Genomic DNA, 16285 nt, shown 5'->3' with positions numbered 1-16285 from the left:
AATAAAAAGAGTGAAGTTGAATGTGAACCATAGCTTTGTGGGAATAAAGGACTCTCACATTCTTGTCCTTGTTTCTAAAAGGGATACTATAGAACCTGTATGTATATTTGGGTATGCTTTGCTTTTCAGGGCAAAATTTATAGATCCAGATTGGATCGCTCTTCATACATCCCGTGGATACGAGAGTCAGGCACACAAACTCTTCATGCGTACGACAGGTAGGAGAACCTGGCACGGACTGAAATCTGGAATTTGGTTTTTAAGAAAATTTTAGGAGAACTGGTGAAAGGGCTATTTTTTAGTTGTTTTCTGCTGACTTTTAAAAACTGAAAACCAATTAAAAATTGTATAACCATACATAAAATGTGTAATATGTCACAAATAACTAAGTGCCTATGTGAGCCAAACAATCAAAGACTGGTAGGAAATTACCCTGGATACTTTGCATTTATTGTTGTTGTTACCTTTTTTTTTCCTTTCTGTTTTTTGGGTCACAGCTGGCGATTTTTGGGGTTTACTCCTGGCTCTGCACTCAGGAATTGCTCCTGGCAGTGCTCAGGGGACCATATGGGATGATGCCAGGGATCGAACCAGGTCGGCCACGTGCAAGGCACATGCCCTCCCTGCTGTGCTGTTGCTCCGGCCCTGTTATTACCTTTTGAGGAGGAGCTCTCAAACAGTGCTCAGGGAACCCCTAATCCACGCCCTGTGGTATTTGGCCAATCAGGTTGGGTGATTCAATGCTTTTGTTGGCTTGGTTTGGTTTTGGGTCACACCCGGCAGTGCTCTGGGCGACTCCTGTGCTCTGCACTCAGGAGTCACTCCTGGTGGGCTCAGGGGACCATTTGGGATGCCGGGGATTGAACCTGGGTTGGCCCCCTGCAAGGCAAGCGCCCTCCCCGCTGCACCTTCGCTCTGGTCCCGGATGATTTAATGCTTTTTATGCTCGTTGGGGTGACTCGATACTGCTCTGGCTCCGTGGTGCTTGGGGAGCCCCCAAGGCTGCACCCATAAAGCTGGGGGGGGCATGCAGTCCCAGGCACTTGGGCATGCATGTCACGTTCTCTGGCCCTTTAAGCTCTCTTCCTCATCCTCCCCCTTTTTTTCTTTTGGTTTTTGATACCAGGCAGGGAATTGAACCCAGGACTTCATACATTCAAAACATACACTTGACCACTTAGCTACACACCTCAGCCCTGAATTTATTAGTATCATCATTTCACTTAATTCTTTGTAAATACTCTTATTATTTGTTTTTCTTTCTTTTTTTTTTTTGCTTTTTGGGTCACACCCGGCGATGCACAGGGGTCACTCCTGGCTCATGCACTCAGGAATCACCCCTCGCGGTGCTCAGGGGACCATATGGGATGCTGGGAATCGAACCCGGGTCGGCCGCGTGCAAGGCAAACGCCCTACCCGCTGTGCTATCGCTCCAGCCCCTGTTTTTCTTAAATCAGCATCAAACCCAGGTCCGCCATACTCAGGGCTGTACCACTGAGCCACATTATTCACCTTGTATCTTTGTTTACTTTAATTTTTTTTTTTTCCCAGTCAAACTTAGGGCCTCAAACTTTCAAGCCTAGTGCTTTACCACTGAACTGCATTCCTGGTCTTAGATCCTTATTCATTTTTTTTAAAGGAATTTTTACTTTAAAGAACTGTGATTTACAAAGTTGTTGAAACTTGTATTAAGCCTATAATACTTAAGCACCCATCCCACGACCAGTGTCAGCTACCCCTGACCAGTGCCCCAGTGGGGTCAGATAGACAGGAGAGGGGGTTAAGGCACTTGGACTGTCTTGCACACGACTGACTCGGGTTTGACCCCTGCCATCCCATATGGCTTCTCGAGCACCGCCAGGAATGAGCACTGAGCCAGGAGTAAGCTTTGACTACAACTAAATGTGGCCCAGAAACCAGGGGAAAAATTGCATAGTTAAGTGAGGTTAATAGATTAGTTCCCTTTCCGTCTTCCTGCTCGGCCCTGGGCCTCCTGCATGCAAAGCAGGAGCCATCTTCCCTGAGCCAACCTTCTACCTCTTTTTTTTTTTTTTTCCTTTATGGGTCACACCCGGCGATGCACAGGGGTCACTCCTGGCTCTGTACTCAGGAATTACTCCTGGCGGTGCTCGGGGGACCCTATGGGATGCTGGGAATCGAACCCGGGTCGGCCGTGTGCAAGGCAAACGCCCTCCCCGCCGTGCTATCGCTCCGGCCCCCAACCTTCTACCTCTTTAAAAACTTTCCCTGACTGAGACCTTCCATGCCTGCCTGGGTCTTGTCCTCCGTGAGTCTGGATTCAGTCAGAGCTTGCTCTCTCCCCTCTTCACCCAGTCAGACCATCTCAGGCCCGAAAGAGAGCGCCCGGCCTGCCATCTGTCCTTCCTGCCTTTCCTTCCCACAGCCTCACCCCTGTCCTCCCAGCATCCCAACCCTCGGAACTGCATCCACACCGCGTCATTCCACGCCGGTCTGACACCCCGAGGAAGCCAGGGCCACGTGAACGTCAGAGCCAGTCGCTTCTGCTTGGAGCGCGCCTCCGCCTCTGAATGTGGTCGTGTCGAACCTCTACCGCTCGCTCGAGCCGCTGCTCCCTTGGGCGCCGCAGAGCAGGCTTGACCCCTCACGTGCCAGCTGCAGACACTCGAGGTCCCCTTTGCTCCAGGCCCAAGGTTCTTGGACACCTGAGTTCGTGCCTAGATGAGCAGGTTTTGGGCCGTGCTTAGGGCTCCGAGGCCTTTGGCTTTGCCTCTTTGAATGTGGTCCAGTGTGTCAGTGTCATCCCACACGCAGCTTCGGGAGCTGAAGAGAGGCTGCACGTCTCTTCACAGCGACACGGTGCTGTCCTTTCTCTTATTCTGGACACTGTCTTTGCTGTGCTACGAGAGAAAAACTAGGTTTTGGAGAGCTGTGTTACACTGTTGAAGAACTTGACCTATATTTTTTTCATGCTAAAAGAACAATTCTTTTTTTTTTTTTTTTTTGCTTTTTTGGGGGTCACACCCAGCAGTGCACAGGGGTTACTCCTGGCTCTGCACTCAGGAATCACCCCTGGCGGTGCTCAGGGGACCATATGGGATGCAGGGAATCGAACCCGGGTCGGCCGCGTGCAAGGCAAACGCCCTCCCCGCTGTGCTATCGCTCCAGCCCCAAAGAACAATTCTTTCTGAAAATTTATTTTTTGGTATTTTGGGGGCCATACCTGGGCAGTGCTCCAATTATTTCCCCCCCCTAAACTTTTCCTTTTTGGGGGGCGTTCTTCTTCACTTGTGCCTCTTCAAGCCTTGTATAGGCAATGATTAAGAAGGATACATATTTAAAATTTAATAACGTTTATTTTTTATTTATTTTTATTTATTTTTATTTTTTGCTTTTTGGGTCACATCCGGCAATGCTCAGGGGTTACTCCTGGCTCTGCACTCAGGAATTACCCCTGGCAGTGCTCAGGGGACCATATGGGATGCTGGGAATCGAACCCGGGTCGGCCACGTGCAAGGCAAACGCCCTACCCACTTTGCTATTGCTCCAGCCCCAAAATTTAATAACGTTTAAAAAGATGTTTCAGTGCATAGCCACGGTTAGGGTTTTCTTCACGTCAGAAACATGTGGAGTGTTCAGATATAGAGAAAACATTTCTTCTTAATTTTTGAAAACACGCCAGGGCTGGCGTGACAGTTCGGAGGTGAAGGTGCTTGTCTCTGTGCAGGCAGCCCCTGTTCAGTCCCCAGCACTGGGCATGGCCCCCCGTTTCCTCCCCGTAGCACCCCCAGGCGTAGCCCCTGAGCACAAGGCCAGAGGTAGCCCCTGAGCATCGCCACGTGTGGTCCCTGCACCGCCCTTCCCCCAAAGAAAGAAAAAGTGAGAGCAAAGAGGAATTTGGAGAATCTAATTGATTAATTCTAGTTATTCTTCTTTGTGGGGCCACACCTGGCTGCGCTCAGGGCATACTCTGGGCTGTGTGCTCAGGGGTCAGTCCCAGCAGTGTTCAGGACTTATTCTTGGCTCTGCACTCCCGGCGGGGCTTGGGGGCCCATAAGGGACGCTGGAGATGACACCCAGGTTGGTCGCGTATGACACAGGCCTCCTCCCCGCTGGACTATTGGCGCTGGTCCCTAAAAAATTATATACGTTCATGTTTTCATGTTGGTTTTACAGCTTACCACAGCAGTGTTTGGGGCTACTTCTGGCTCTGTGCTCAGGGCTCGCCCCTGACAGGCTTAGGGGACCATATGCAGTGCCGGGGGTCTTGCTGGGGTCAGCCGCATGCAAGGCAGGCGCCTTCATCCTTACAGGATTTCTCCAGCATCATAATTTAGTTGATTAAATGGGTGAGTTTGTTAGAGAAAATTAAGAAGAGACTATCCTGGCACATTCGTTGAAATTAGATGTGAAGGGCATGGCAGGGACCTGGCCTTGCCGTCTGGGAGGGGCTTGTCCACAGTGGGTGGGAGCCGTGAATTGATAGAGGCTGGTTCCTAGCTGGAGGGAGGCAGTTACCACTAGATCATCATCAGATCATTGCTTTTGTTGATTTTGTTTTTGAGCCACACCCCACCATGCTCAGGGCTTAAATCCCGACTCTGTGCTCAGGGATCACTCCTGGCAGGCTCAGAAGACCCTGTAGGATGCTAGGGATCAACCCTGGGTTGTCCACTTGCAAGGCAAATGCCCGGCTTGCTCTACTATCGCTCTGGCCCCATTTCTAGGTCATCGTAGATCCTGCTAGTCACATGCTTAAAATTATTTGCTTGTTCTTTTCAGTTTTCGTTGCCGATTTACTCATTTATATACCTGCAGTGGTTATGTACTGTTCTTATTTAAAGGAAATCTCAATAAAGAAAAGGGTAAGTTTTAAAGCAACCTGATATTTCATTTGATATTATCTTTATAGAAGTTAAAAAAATATATATATAGTCCTCTCTTTTTTTTTTTTTGTTTGTTTCCTTTCCCTCTCTCCTCGCTCCTTCTATCGGTGAGGTGACAGGCTCGCCCACACCTGGTCGCGGTGCTTTTGTAGGGGGTGGGGCTCACACACCTTAGCTGTGGGGCTCATACACCTTTTTTTGGGTGTGCTGTTTGCCTGGTCACACAGTTCGTTCTTCTCTGTTATCACACTTGGGTCCAGGGGTGGTGCTGGGGGTTGAACTCTTGGCTTCCTGCTTAACCGCCGAAGCACCTCCCACCCCTGCCCCCACCCCCTGAAATATGTTCTTTGTAACCTCAACTTCTCACTGTAGAGTTTAAGGGTCCAGGCTTTGGGGACTGGATAATAGGACATAGTATGTTTTCCTTGGGCCGGAGTGATAGCACAGCGGGTACGGCGTTTGCCTTGCATGCGGCTGAGCCGGGTTCAATTCCTCTGCCCCTCTCCGAGAGCCTAGCAAGCTACCGAGAGTATCCCGCCCGCACAGCAGAGCCTGGCAAGCTCCCCGTGGCGTATTCGATATGCCAAAAACAGTAACAACAAGTCTCACAATGGAGACGTTACTGGTGCCTGCTCGAGCAAATCGATGAACAATGGGACAATAATGCTACAGTATGTTTTCCGGCAATTTCCTTTCTCGTTCCTTTTTTCTGTTTTTCTGGTTTGGGGCCACACCTGGTGGTGCTCGGGGGCTACTCCTGGCTCTGCTCGGGGGTCACTCCTAGCTGTGCTCAGCAGGTACGGGGGATGGAGTCTGGCCTGTGCCGTGCCACATGCCGCTCAGCCCACTGAACCATCCCTCCGGCCCCTTCTGTCCACCTGCATTTAGAAAACTTCCACTTCGAGTCATTGTGTTGAAGAGTAATTGTGCTTGATGAAATGAGTTCCCCTGACTCTGAGGAGTCCTGCCCCGCCACCCCTCGAGGCGAGTGCTCAGTTGCTTCGCCAGAAGTTTGAGTTGGCGGATGAGAAAGGCGGAACTGAAGCTGTTTTGAGAAGTTGCTACATACATCTCTGTTCTTTTTGGTCGTTTCTAGGATAGTCACTAGCTTAACTTTTGATAATGGAAATGATTACCATTGTCAGATGTCTTTCAGTGACGTTTGTCTCTTTACTAAAGTACATTTTCATAAAAACCTCATAGAACGCTTTTTGGTTTGGTTTTGGTTTGGTTAATTTTGGAGGGGCCACACTTGGCAGTGCACAGGACTTACTCCTGGCTCTGTACTCAGGAATCACTTTTTTTCTTCTCTTTTTGGGTCGCACCCAGTGATGCACAGGGATTACTCCTGGCTCATGCACTCAGGAATTACTCCTGGCAGTGCTCGGGGGACCATATGGGATGTTGGGAATTGAACCCAAGTTGGCCATGTGCAAGGCAAATGCCCTACCCGTTGTGCTATCTCTCCAGCCTCAGGGATTACTCTTAACCGACCTTGTGGCATCCCGGGATCAAACACAGGTTAGCTGCATGCAAGGCAAATGCCTTACCCACTGTACTATCTCTCCAGCCCCCCCCTAAAAATTATTTTATAAAAGTGGAATGTTTTGATAAGTAGAGGTAAGGCGGGGGGGAACATTGTTTTTATGTTAAATGAAAGGATACTGTACAGTATCTGAGTTGAATAACAGACTAATTACTAATATTTTGCCTTACAGATAACCAATGCATTATGCATATTGCTGTACCCTGGCCTTATCCTTATTGACTATGGACATTTTCAGTATCCTTTACTAATCCAGAGTGAAGTCAGAAGCCTGTTGTGAGATCTAAACCTGTTCATATAATATTGTTATCCTGTAGTGTCAAACTTGCTTACTTACTTGCTTACCAAGGTTTTACTTAAAAGAGTTAAAAAAAAAAAAAGAGTAGAATTGCTTTCTCTCACTTGGTTTGGAAATGAAGTGTTGGTACTGGTCTCCTTCTTTCTGGAGAGTTGGAAAAAGAATGCCCAGTAATGACACAGGCTCTCCTACTTCTAAAAGGTTTGACCTGTTTTTTGTCTTTTGTAAGTGGGACTTGTTGTTGACAAAAGGAAAACAACCCCCCAAAAGGTGTGTTTGTGGAAACACCCAAGAGATACTACAGGGGTAAGAGATACTACAGGGGTAAGGGTTGCCTTGCATGTAGATGATCCCAGTTCAATCTCTAGGGTCCCGGTGGTCCCTTGAGCACTACCAGGAGTGACCCCCTGAGCACAGAGCCAGGAGTAAGCCTTAAGTACAGCCAGGTGTGGTTCAGAAATAAAAGCAAAACTGAAAAGCAAATCACTAAGTGTGGGACTTGAATTTTTTTGTTTTCTTGTGGGCCTGGGGCTCAAACCCAGGCAAGGTAGGTGCCCTGGGCACCGTCTCCACCAGCCCAAGTTCCACAGTTTTAAAATAAGGCGTTTCTCTAGTACGATATCTCCACCAGCCTGAGGTTTTGCAGCTTTAAAACAAGGCGATTCCTCGAGCAGATGGTGGTGCCTTGGAGCTCCAGGAAACCGAAACTGAATAATAAAAAATCGATGTGGGTTTTATGTGTGTAATATTTTGATATCTAAAATAAGGCACATTCAAATAAGCAAACAATTTTTCGAGGAAAGTTGATAAAATCTGTATGTGAGTCTAATTTGTCTTCTGAATGTATTAAATGTTACCGTCTGTCCCCATCTGTTGCAACAACAACAAAAAAACGCCAACGTAATCCACAGCAACATGATTACTTAATTTATAGCTTTTGCTTTTGATGCCAATCTGGTTTGTTATAATAAAATTGATATGTGTATCTGCTGAAGGACTTACCACAAATATATTAAATGTCTGGTTGCTTTTGGTTTTCTTCTCTGTGTCATGCACTGTCCTAATTGAGCCCTTTTTTTTGGGGGGGGGTGTGTATGGGGCATTTTGCAGGATCATTGCTATTGGTCATATCAAGAGCAGTGATATAAAGTTCTTTACAAGGTTTTAAGAACCCCTTAGAGAGGGCTGGAGAAAGTATACAGCAGGTAGGAGCATGCACCTGACCTGGGGTTGATCCCCGGCATCCCATATGGCTCCCGAGCACTGCTGCATGTGACCTCAAACAAAAACAAATTGCAGTGAATAATGAAAATATGTAAAACCCACTTTTAGAATGGTGGAAGGTTCGTACAGGAGGTAGGGCTCTTGCTTTGCGTGCAGCTGACCTGGTTTCCATCCCGGGGAACAGTATTTGGTCCCCAAAGGCACTTGCCCAGAGCAGACACTGAGCACAGAGTCAGGAATAAGTCCTGAGCACTGCCAGGTGTGGCCTCAAAACAAACAGAATAAAATAAACAGCACTTTGAAGGGCCAGAGCAATAGTACAGGTGGTAGGTGTTGCTTTGCATGCGGCCAACCCAGGTTCAATTCCCAGCATCCCATATGGTCCCCCGAACACCGCCAGGAGTAATTCCTGAGTGCAGAGCCAGGAGTAACCCCTGTGCATCGCTGGGTGTGACCTAAAGACCAAAAAGAAAAAAAAAATAAAGGCTATGATAAATTTCACTTGTATATAGAGTTTATAGCCTGGTGAACTTGGTGAACTGGCAAACTGTTACCAGGTCAGGAAATAGAGGATTCCTGGTACCCAGTACAGCCCTTGTGGCCTCCCAGCTGCCTCTTCTTCCTTGCCCAAAGGCAGCCACGTCGCAACTGCTGCTGTTCCAGTTCGCTCTTCTCTCTCTGAGCTTTCTGTGAAGCCAACAGAGCAGGCGTTCCTTAGTATTCGCACGCTGTTGAGCTGACCCAGTGCGGGCACGCGTGGGTGACCGTGCCCGACCTTCTGCCACTCACCCCAAGCACACACATTCTGTGAGAGTTCCTCATGTGCTTGTATGGGGCAGTGACCCGCCCACCCTCCTCTAATAGTCCGTTACTGGAAACACACCGTGTATTCCTGGTAGGCACTGGCGTCGTTTCCAGGGTTGGGCCATGATGGCAGTGCTGCCTCGGATTCTCTCTGTCCAGACCTAGTCCTTGCTGTACGTGTGTGTCATGCCGCGGATTGAACCCTGAGCCCCATACATTCAAGGCGAGCAGCGGCCCCGAACCGTGAGCTTACGTGCACGGGTTTGAGAGCGTCCCCAATTGCTTTGCTTGGCTTGTGCTGGGCTTTAAACTGAGCAAGTCCTGCGTACAAGGCATGGGCTCGCCTGCTGAGACATATCCCCCTTATTATTATTATTATTATTATTATTATCATTATTATTGGACTGGAGCGATAGCACATCGGGTAGGGCATTTGCCTTGCATGCGGCCGATCCGGGTTCAAATCTTCCGCCCCTCTCCGAGAGCCCGGCAAGCTACCGAGAGTATCCCGCCTGCACGGCTGAGCCTGGCAAGCTCCCTGTGGCGTATTCAATACGCCAAAAACAGTAAAAAGTCTCACAAGGGAGACGTTACTGGTGCCCACTCGAGCAAATTGATGAGCAATGGGATGACAGTGATACAGTGATAACACTGATTACAGGCTCCAAGTTGCTTTTCTGCCTGACATGCCCCATTAACACTTCCCTTAGAGATGTGTAAGAGCTGAATGGAGTCTCCCCGCCCCCGCCCTGTCCCCTGCCCTGCAGCCCACTTCCTTGGTCATCATTTCTGTTCAGTGTTTGCACCTGTCCTGCTGGGTGCCCACAGGCAGGGCTGGGGAATCACAGAGCTTGGTTGTGGTGCCCCTGTACTTTCCTTTCCAGCTGTGGTTGCTGCTGGGGTGGGGAACCGGCGCCTGCTTTAGTTACGGCTTGGGGGGACTCAGTTTCTGGGGGTTCACACTTGGGCACAGGAGGTCTCTCTCGCCTGACGCTTGCCAAGCAGACCCTCCACCACAGAGCCATCCCTGGGCCTCCCCACATGGGAATCTTTCCGTTTCGGAATGCAGAGGGGCTTACTTCAGGTCATCTTGTCCACCAGCTGCCCCAGAGAGTTAATTCTCTGTCTGTTCTTTTGTTGCCTGGGGGATTTGTGGTTTTGGCTTCCAAGGATTTTTTTGTACAGGAGAGAAGGCAGTGGGTGTGTGTGGGGTTGGGGGTGTCTGACTGTACCATCTGGGGGCCACCCTCGACTTTCCCTCCCTCCTTCCCTCTTCCTTCCTTCCTTCCTTCCTTCCTTCCTTCCTTCCTTCCTTCCTTCCTTCCTTCCTTCCTTCCTTCCTTCCTTCCTTCCTTCCTTCCTTCCTTCCTTCCTTCTCTCCTTCCTTCCTTCCTTCTCTCCTTCCTTCCTTCCTTCCTTCCTTCCTTCCTTCCTTCCTTCCTTCCTTCCTTCCTTCCTTCCTTCCTTCCTTCCTTCTTTCCTTCCTTTCCTCCCTCCCTCAGGGCTTACGCCTGGTTCTGAGCTCAGGGATCACTCATGGTGGGATTTGAGGGACTGTATGTGGTACCGGGGATAGAACTGGGGTCGGCTGCGTGCAAGGCAAGCGTCCTACCTACTCCTGTACTATTCCTCCAGCCCCACATTTTATGTTTTTTTGTTTTTGTTTGTTTGTTTGTTTTGCTTTTTGGGTCACACCTGGCGATGCATAGGGGTTACTCCTGGCTCTGCACTCAGGAATCACCCCTGGCGGTGCTCAGGGGACCATATGGGATGCTGGGAATCGAACCCGGTAGGCCGCGTGCAAGGCAAATGCCCTACCCGCTGTGCTATTGCTCCAGCCCCACATTTTATGTTTTAGGTGAAGTAAAAATCGCTTTATTTAAAGAAATTTCACTTAGAGAAATACGAGGGAAGAGAGAAAGAGAGGTGGTCAGGAGGAAATACAGGCTTCTTAAACCTTGGCATATTGTTTTAATATTGTTGCAAAATAATTGAGCAGAAACAAAGTCGCGTGCTCTGTCCTCACAGCTTTTTTAACCTCAGCAAATGAGATGGTCTGTTTGGCAGATTTATTATAGTTCACGCCCTTACAGATCCCGTCGGGTGACTTACCATTTCAGTTCTTTCCATTTCTGTAGATCATCTTTACTATAGATATATTGGAAGATCAGATAAATACGCTATATAAAAGACAAGGTCTCCTTCACTGAGTGAGCTCATTTCCTTGACACAGGCACATATATAATTCTGTGAGTCTTGGCTTTGCCCTGTGGGGTGTTCTTGGAGTATCTTGTGACTGGAACCTGCTCGGATCACTGGCGTTTTGCTTAGCTTTAAATTACAAACAGATGGAACTTTACCACGCCTTGCCGTTTTTCTGCTTTTTACTTGGCAAGTGCCTTAAGCAAGGCATCCAAGGAAAAGGGTGAGTGACTTTTAAGTACCAGCATCCAGGAGCGAGGTGCAGGCGCGGGAGGCGGGGGGTGCACGAGCCAGCCTGGAGGAAGTTGGTCTTTTGTGGGTTTCTTAGTAATGTGTCGGTTCTGCAGTGAGTTTGAGAAGAGACGTGAAGTCACGTTCTTTGTTACTCTCTTTGGCTTTTAAGGTTTCCTAGAGAAATCTTTTTGATTCATGTGCATTTTCTGGAGGCAGTGCGGATTGGCTTGAAAAAGCATTGCTGGGGGCGGGGGGGCGGGGCTGGAGAGATAGTCTGTCTAGGGGTTCTTTTGTGGGTTTTTTTTTTCTTTTTGGGTCACTCTCGGCATTGCACAGGGGTTACTCCTGGCTCATGCACTCAGGAATTACTCCTGGCGGTGCTCAGGGGACCATATGGGATACTGGGAATCGAACCTGGGTCGGCCGCATGCAAGGCAAAGGCCCTACCTGCTGTGCAAGGCCCTTCCCACTGTGCTGTCATTCCAGCCCTAGTCCAGGGGTTCTTGACTTGCATCCCCCCACCTTGGTTCTAATCCCAGGCACTGTCTATGGTCCACCGAGCTCTGCCAGGGTGATCCCTGAGCTGTGCTGGGTGTGACCACAACACAAAAGGCAATGCTAGGGAACTGTTATCCCTTTGAAAGCATATTATGCTAGATACTTGATAAAATGCATCCTAATTTAGCATTTTTCTTCCTTATTGCATAGAAAATTAGATTACATATCTAAGTTAGGTGTTACCTGGGAGGGGTGGACCACTGTCTTTCTGATTATTTATTTTAAAATTTATTTATTTATTCATTGGCTTTTTGGGTCGCTCCTGACAATGCTCAGGGGTCACTCCTGGCTCTGCACTCAGGAATTATACCCAGCGGTGCTCGGGGGACCATATGGTATGCCGGGGATCGAACCCGGGTCGGCCGCATGCAAGGCAAAAGCCCTCCCCACTGTGCTATCACAGCCTCTTCTGTTTATTTTTCTCAGTCCTGGGGAGTGAACCCAGGGTCTCACGCATACAGGCCACATCCCTGGCCCCTGTTGGTGGCACAGATTTGCCACTTGCTCTACATTGACACACTTGCCGTTCCCCGGGAGCCTCAGGTTGATCTCTCAGAGTTACTCCCTTCTCCCTCTCGCCCTGGCCCCCTCGTTTCTCGTTCTAGGTTGGTTCTGCTGATGAAGCTCGCGTGTACTGTGGTGGGTTCCTTCGCTCTCTGCTGGCTGCCGTTCTTCACCGAGAAGGAGCAGAGCCTGCAGGTCCTGAGAAGACTCTTCCCCGTGGACCGCGGCTTATTCGAGGCACGTGTCCAAACTTCCCCGCTGCTTCCTCTTTGAACACCTCCCCTGAGAACGCTGGCGAGCCCCTGCGGAAGGCCCACGGTAGCGGGAACCTCAGCCTCTCTCCTCGCTGGCATTGCCTGCCAGTTCCTTGCTCCGCTAGCTCAGCGGCATCTCCTAGTCCATCACGGGATCGTGTATGTGGCGATCTGCGAGTTCCCTGTTCTTTCCCACAGGATGGAGAGGCAGGGGCGTGTAGCTACAGTTAACAAATAGTGTTCGCTCTCGATCGCTCTCTCTCTCTCTCCTCTCTCTCTCCTCTCTCCCCCCTCTCCTCTCTCTCTCTCTCTTCTCTCTCTCTCCTCTCCCCTCTCTCTCCTCTCTCTCCCTTTCTCTCTCTCTCCTCTCTCTCTCCCCTGTCTCTCCTCTCTCTTATCTCTCTCTCCTCTCTCTCTCCCCTCTCTCTCCTCTCTCTTATCTCTCTCTCTCTCCTCTCTCCCTCTCTCTCCCCCTCTCTCCTCTCTCTCTTTCTCTCTCTCTCTCTCTTCCCTCTATCTCCTCTCTCTCTCTCTCCTCTCTTCTCTCTCTCCTCTCTCTCCTCTCTCTCTCTCATTTTGCTTTTTGGGTCAGACCTGGCGATGCACAGGGGTTACTTCTGGCTTTGCACTCAGCAGTTACTCCTGGCAGTGCTCGGGGGACCATATGGGATGCTGGGAATTAAACTGGGTCGGCCACATGCAAGGCAAACGCCCTACCCGCTGTGCTATCACTCCAGACCCTCTTTCTTTCCTTATTTACATATTGTTTTTAAGTTTCATTTTCTCCTTTTAGTCTTAGGAAAGTATTTGTTGGGCTAATAATCATGTTTGTTTCAGAAAGAGCTCGTGATTTCTTATGCATTAAGGAACCCTCATTCATGGCTTAATGAGAATCTTTCATTTCATTTAATGCTAGCTTAATCACTCTTGTTAAACTTTTATTACATGGATAATTTCATAATTTAGATTTAGTGATTAAATTAAGCCCAATAATTTTGGAAACAGAAAGGCCTTTTTAAGTTAGACAGGTACAACATATTTATAGATCATTTACTTTTGAATAAACATTTCTTTTCATAAAATTAGAAAAAAGCACAGAGTATTTAAACTGCTACAGTATATCTTTCAAAGGATCTACAGGAGGACAGAACTAGCATAGTTTTGGGGGCAGATTTGTCAGCGCCCTTGGTGCAATCTCCCTGTCCTGGAGGAAGCATTTTGTGATAGTCTAAGAAAGCATCCAGTGGCGGCGGGGGGGGGGGTGCGGGGAGACGGGGAATGTGTGAATTGTGTGATCGGATCGTGATGTGATGCTCATAAATAATCACATGATCATCCCCACCACTTGCTAGTTGCCGGGCATGTCACGTGTGGTTTTCTTTGCTCCCCCCCTTTTCTTTTTTTGCTTTTTAGGTCACACCCAGCATTGCACAGGGCTCACTCCTGGCTCATGTACTCAGGAATTAACTCCTGGCAGTGCTCAGGGGACCATATGGGATGCTGGGAATCGAACCTTGGTCAGCCTCGTGCAAAGCAAACGCCCTGCCCGCTGTGGTATCGCTCCAGCCCCATCCCCCAGTAGTGTTTGTACCCACTCCCAGGGCAGAAGTGGAGAGACCAGACTTCTAACTCGGGCCTGGAAGAGCTGTCATTCGAACTTTGAAAATTGTGCCCCAGCTTCCTTTTCGTAGCTCCTCTGGCCTCTCCTCCTGCGTAAAGGACAGGTCAGTTCTCCATGTCAGCTGCCTGGCCAGGCACATGCCTCCTGTTCTGGAACTCTCTACACGTCTCTACTCACGATGCAAGTGAGCATCGCACAGGGTCGAGAGTGTCCCCTCACCGCCCTCCAAGCCCAGGGTTGTCTTGGGTCCTGCAGAGGGAGTGGAAAGGCACAGTTGTCGGGAGAGTCACTTTCTGGGCGTCATGCTGACACAGCTGCGATCCAGACAGCTGCACACAGGATGGGGTTCAGGAGCGGAGCACTGGGGTGACACGTTTTATTTTGAAAGTGATCCTAGCATAACTGCGAATGCCTTCCAGCTCCTTGATTTACGAGCCCTTAGCTCTTGTCGTGGCAAGTGGCTAGTCGGTTATTCTAAATAATTTCAGATGTGTGATAAATGCGTGTGCTACAAATTTAGGGGGAAATATTTCTTAGGGAAAAAAAACTCCAACAGGGGCTGGAGTGATAGCACAGCGGGTAGGGTGTTTACCTTGCACGCAGCCGACCCAGGTTCAATCCCCAGCATCCCATATGGTCTGAGCACCGCCAGGAGTAATTCCTGAGTGCAGAGCCAGGAGTAACTCCTGTGCATCGCCGGGTGTGACCCAAAAAGCAAAAACAAAACAAAACAAAACAAAATAAAAACTCCAACAATGAGGCCGGAGCATTTGCTTTGCAGATTGGAGGTTCCAGTTCATTCTCGGCTTCCCATGGTTCCCCGGGCACCAGGCAACCGTCTCCAGAGATGAGTCACTTCAGTGTCTAGGAATAACTGTGGCTCTTTGAAAAATATTAGGTGTTTTTGGCAGCTATTTACTCTATAGTTGGTTAATGATATAGGGGTGAAATTGTGAAAAGTGGAAAATGGTGTGTGTGTGCGCACGCGCTCATATGCACATGTGCAAGATTGCACGCTTGGAGTTTAATCAGGTTACCTACACAATTGTGGACAGAACCTTCACGTGTCTCAATAAATAATCCCTCCCGAGATGACGACTGCACATTCCTTTGGAGTTGCGTGTTCATTTCAGTTCCACCAGAGTATAACCCAAGTTTCGTTTCAGGATAAAGTAGCTAACGTCTGGTGCAGCTTCAATGTCTTTCTGAAGATTAAAGATATTTTGCCACGTAACATGCAGCTAATGATCAGGTAAGTGACACAGTACTTTTATATGGCATTTTATTTATTATTTACAGCGAAAAGGTTTTTGTTTTAGTTACATGCCTCTACCAAAAAAAAAATAATAATAAAGAAAACCAAATGTTTTTATTTTTCAGCTTTTGTCTTACATTTTTGAGCCTACTTCCTTCTTGTGTAAAATTAACTGCACAGCCCTCAATTGAAGGGTTCAAATTTACACTGGTAAGTTTTTCCATTAAAAATTGTTAAAAAAAAAAATAATAAATTGGGGCTGGAGCAATAGCACAGTGGGTAGGGCGTTTGCCTTGCACTCGGCTGACCCGGGTTCGATTCGCAGCATCCCATATGGTCCCCTGAGCACCGCCAGGGGTGATTCCTGAGTGCAGAGCCAGGAGTGTCCCCTGTGCATCACCAGGTGTGACCCAAAAAGCAAAAAAAAAAAAAAAATTTTTAAATAACAAATTAAAACATTAAAATTATTTTTTTGGGGGTTTGATTCGGCCAGTGGTTAAGTGTGAGGGTTTGAACGTGTGGACGTGGGGATTGAGCCAGGGTCAGCTGCATGCAAGGCATGTGCCTTTATCCGTGTACTGTCTCTCTGGCCCTCTGTTGTTTTAGATAATGAATTTTCAGTCCAGCTGATCTTTGAAAACTATAAAAACGAAAGTTGGGTTGAAGAGCTAGCTCAGCAGGCTGCAGTCCGCAAAGCTAGGTCCCGGATTCAATTCCTGACACTGCGTATGGCCCTCAGTCCCCTCACAGAATGACCTCTGAGCACTAAGTTGGGAGTAGCCCCTGTGCACTGCTGAGTGTGACCCCCAAACCAGAAAAGCACCCCCCCTAAAACAAATAAAAACAAACCAAGACAAATAATTATGTGCTCTGATCAGTATTGATTGGATTGGGAAATAGACATCCGTTTATTCGTGGGT

General features: G+C 48.5%; 1 protein-coding gene across 1 annotated transcript in view; it reads left to right on the top strand.

Annotated features, from left to right (window-relative positions):
* The window catches only part of ALG6 (ALG6 alpha-1,3-glucosyltransferase), a 44365-nt gene that overhangs the window by 18436 nt on the left and 9644 nt on the right, over nt 1–16285 (top strand). Inside the window, exons 5-11 of the mRNA XM_055137620.1 lie at nt 130–218; nt 4762–4844; nt 6584–6648; nt 10971–11162; nt 12337–12472; nt 15277–15362; nt 15491–15575. Of these exons, the coding sequence (XP_054993595.1) occupies nt 130–218; nt 4762–4844; nt 6584–6648; nt 10971–11162; nt 12337–12472; nt 15277–15362; nt 15491–15575 (736 nt within the window). The remainder of the gene's footprint in view (nt 1–129; nt 219–4761; nt 4845–6583; nt 6649–10970; nt 11163–12336; nt 12473–15276; nt 15363–15490; nt 15576–16285) is intronic.

Source organism: Sorex araneus, chromosome 5, assembly GCF_027595985.1.
Source record: "Sorex araneus isolate mSorAra2 chromosome 5, mSorAra2.pri, whole genome shotgun sequence".
Classification (NCBI taxonomy): Eukaryota; Metazoa; Chordata; class Mammalia; order Eulipotyphla; family Soricidae; genus Sorex; species Sorex araneus.
This window is presented reverse-complemented; position numbering and strand designations above follow the sequence as displayed.